Source organism: Cibotium barometz, chromosome 14, assembly GCF_041138505.1.
Source record: "Cibotium barometz isolate CiBa-2024 chromosome 14, ASM4113850v1, whole genome shotgun sequence".
Classification (NCBI taxonomy): Eukaryota; Viridiplantae; Streptophyta; class Polypodiopsida; order Cyatheales; family Cibotiaceae; genus Cibotium; species Cibotium barometz.
In genome coordinates this window covers 27,689,810-27,692,921 of record NC_141059.1, presented here as the reverse complement: position 1 = coordinate 27,692,921, position 3,112 = coordinate 27,689,810, and the positions used below count along the sequence as shown (strand labels likewise).

Here is a 3,112-nt window from a genome sequence, read left to right as displayed (position 1 = left end):
CGGAGAATGGGAGTGGGTGGAGATCACCAAGTAATCCTCATTGACTGCAACTAGAATAGATACAGCCATGCATTTTTTGAGCTGGTGGGAATATGCATGACCTCAAAAAGCTCCTTTCCAAGCCCTTTTCATGGTAACAAACCTTAAGTAGCTTTCATCATTTTACACTTCTTTGCCTATGTCCCAAAAACAATTTCCTAAGGGCTCCATGCACACAAATGGAAGGTGTAGAGTGCAATAACAGGTTCTACAAAAACAAGCAATTCATTCTTGACAAAGATGTGGGTGCAAACCCTTCTCATACTTGATTATGATAACTATGGAAGTATATATTATCATTATTGAGAAGACATCATCCAATACAGGAAAATTGGCAAAGAACATTGCCTTCTGCACAAAGCTATGAATCGCCTTTTGTGAACAAGGATGGTACCATTCTGATTGAAAAGCCATGCCAACAGTTACCATCACACATAGACATACATAAAACTTAACTATCTTGGTCCTTGTGCAAAGACATGGGTTGTTATTATTGAAAGTATTCACACTGAGAATCTATGATCAAATAAATGCACATGAAACATGAATTTTATGTAGAAGCAAGGGGCATTCTTCTTGATAGTGTTTTGGAGAAGATGAGGGTTTCGTGATTGCTCCTAGAGTAGGCCTCAATGCGAGAAGTTGTTAGGTAGGGTGAGTTCTTAAGGAACCCAGCAAGCATATCCTCCTCCTCTTGCTCTAACTTTGCACTAGACCATGCAAATCTCACACGCAGATGCTCCAAACTAGTGGGCAGTTTCCCAGTCTCTTGGTCAAAAAGGAGGGCAAATTCATCCTCAGGCACATCCAAGAGACTCAACTTCTTGACAGTAGAGGAGAGAAGGGACCCAACACCTTCAAAGAAGCCCCCCAGCTGGGTGCCCTCCTCTATGTCGAAGCTCGGATAGCCGGCATTGAACTCACACTTGAGGCAGAGGGACCTTATGCTGGGTAGATAGAGGAGAAACTCAGAGGCATGCTTCAGAGTCCCCCTTGCATTGAATGCAAGGGCAACACTCTTGAGCTTTTGCATCTTTCTTGCAAAACCCCTCATCCTATGGTAATTCAACATGCAATCCTCTTGCCGCACGTGCCACTTGTGCAGTAGAAACACTGCTTTCTCAAGAAGAAGCGGCCCTCTTATGTGCTCATAGCTCTCCAGTGCCCCCTTGTCAAGCCCAAATCTGATGCCAAGAAACTTCAACTTTTTGCTGTTCTCCAAGAACCTCACCTGCACATGCTTCATGTCTACTGCAGAGCTTTGATATCTGACCCTGGTGCCCATGTACATCTCCAAGGAAGGGCATTTTCTCTGTATTATTTGCAATGCTAAGAAGGGCTGCATCAGATACCAGTGCTGCCGGTGCCCTTTGCTTTTGGGTACTCTGAAGATGCCGAATTCTACATCAAGGATGAGCTCTTTCAATGTGGGTTGAGAGGAAAGCATGGCTTCAAGAAGGTAGCAATGGGCCAAAACATCAATTGGGCGCGCCGAAGGTTCACCGGGGAACCATTCTGTGTTCTCTGGGACGAAAATAGAGTGCAGATCGCGCAGAATCTCGTCATCGCAGCGGTAATTGTCGAGAAACCGCTCAACGATGGCTTGCAAGATGCTTGGCGAGGATGTAGAGTGATAGGAAAGATCACATTTGAAGCAGCATTTGATCAATTGGGAGGCCGAGAAGCGGTCGATAATCTGCCCACAGAGCTTCGGGGAGACTTTATCGAAGCAGCTCATGTCGAGTATTCTCCGCTCGCCGTAGAAAGCTGCCGCCATGCCTGCGAGCTCTCTGCAGGTGCACACCAAAGACGGTAGGTCTTTGCATGGTAGATGCTCTGCTATGTGCACTATGGTAGATTGCGGCAGATCAAGAAGAGTCGGAGTGCTTAGTCTACTTTCTAAGACTTGTGCCTTTGCCATGAAGGGGTGTGTGCGCGTGTCTCTGTGTGTGTGTGTGTGTGAGAGAGAGAGAGAGTGAGAGATAGAGCCCGCGAGATAGCGAGCGAGCGAGAGAGTTTGTCTGCACCCAACGTAGCAACGTGTGTGTGTGTGAGAGAGAGAGAGAGAGAGAGAGAGAGATTGAGCCCGAGCGAGCGAGAGAGTTTGTCTGCACCCAACGTAGCAACGTGTGTGTGTGTGTGTGTGTGTGTGTGTGTGAGAGAGAGAGAGAGAGAGATTGAGCCCGCGAGCTAGCGAGCGAGCGAGAGAGTTTTTCTGCACCCAACGTAGCAACGGCTGGAAATAGAGCCGTTGGCCTTTTGAGTCAAATTTATATCCTTTCCAGTGTCCACGGTTTGAGAGACCGCATGAAATCACACGGAATCATGGATGAGAGATCATGAAACTCCCTCTAAGACCCAAATCAACTCCGAGACACGGGAAAAAAGATTTACGGAATGTTAGAGGTTTGAAGTAGAAAGCTAAGTGCTGGGGAGGTGGTAGATCTGACCAGCCCTTTTTGGTGGTGTTACAGTTGCCATTGGAGGGCAGTTAAAGTTTTTTGGTGTGAACTATGTGGAGCGCAATCAATTGCCCTCTCGAGCCTCCTAATAGCTCCTTGGCGTGCATGTCGTCCTCCCCCTCCCCCCTTCTCTGATATTCCTCGATTGACTTGGTAAGATCTATGTTACTCTCCTTGTTCATGGATCAGAGCCAACTGGGGCAGCTCCACAGGGCTCATAGTAGAGCACACTCAATATCTCCTTATTTTAGTTTCCTTTTCCAAGATGAAAGCATGGCGCTTAATACTCTACTTAATGCTCTAGGAGCAAGCTAGTGAGGAACTTCCCTTCTCTCTTCTCTTGGTCCCCTGATTTTTCCCCTTTAAGGCCCAAGCTAACCCTCTGCTTGATGTGGGTTGAGTTGCCTAATCTTCCCCTGCTCCTTCATGTGGGTGCAAACCCCAGGCCTCAAAAAATCAGTCAAAATAGAGAAATACAAATGGGTTCACCCCACTACTGATGGACCTAACTGACCCTTCACAAACCATAAAGGAGACTTCTAATGAAAATGAAGAGGAGGTCCCTAGCACCCAATTCCAGGACGGTAACCTAGAGAAGGAGGTTGAAGGCA

The 3,112-nt window shown here is 46.9% G+C and overlaps 1 protein-coding gene across 1 annotated transcript; it reads right to left on the bottom strand.

The window, feature by feature from the left end:
* Positions 1–392: 392 nt before the first annotated feature.
* Positions 393–1,995, bottom strand: LOC147631879 (uncharacterized). The gene has a single exon (XM_086807901.1). It carries the CDS (start codon positions 1,958–1,960, stop codon positions 590–592), a length of 1,371 nt encoding a protein of 456 aa, XP_086664027.1. The 5' UTR covers positions 1,961–1,995; the 3' UTR covers positions 393–589.
* Positions 1,996–3,112: the final 1,117 nt, after the last annotated feature.

Coding starts and splice junctions, on each gene's coding strand:
- LOC147631879 (XM_086807901.1), bottom strand. CDS start 1,960: ATGGCAAAGGCACAAGTCTTAGAAAGTAGACTAAGCACTCCGACTCTT.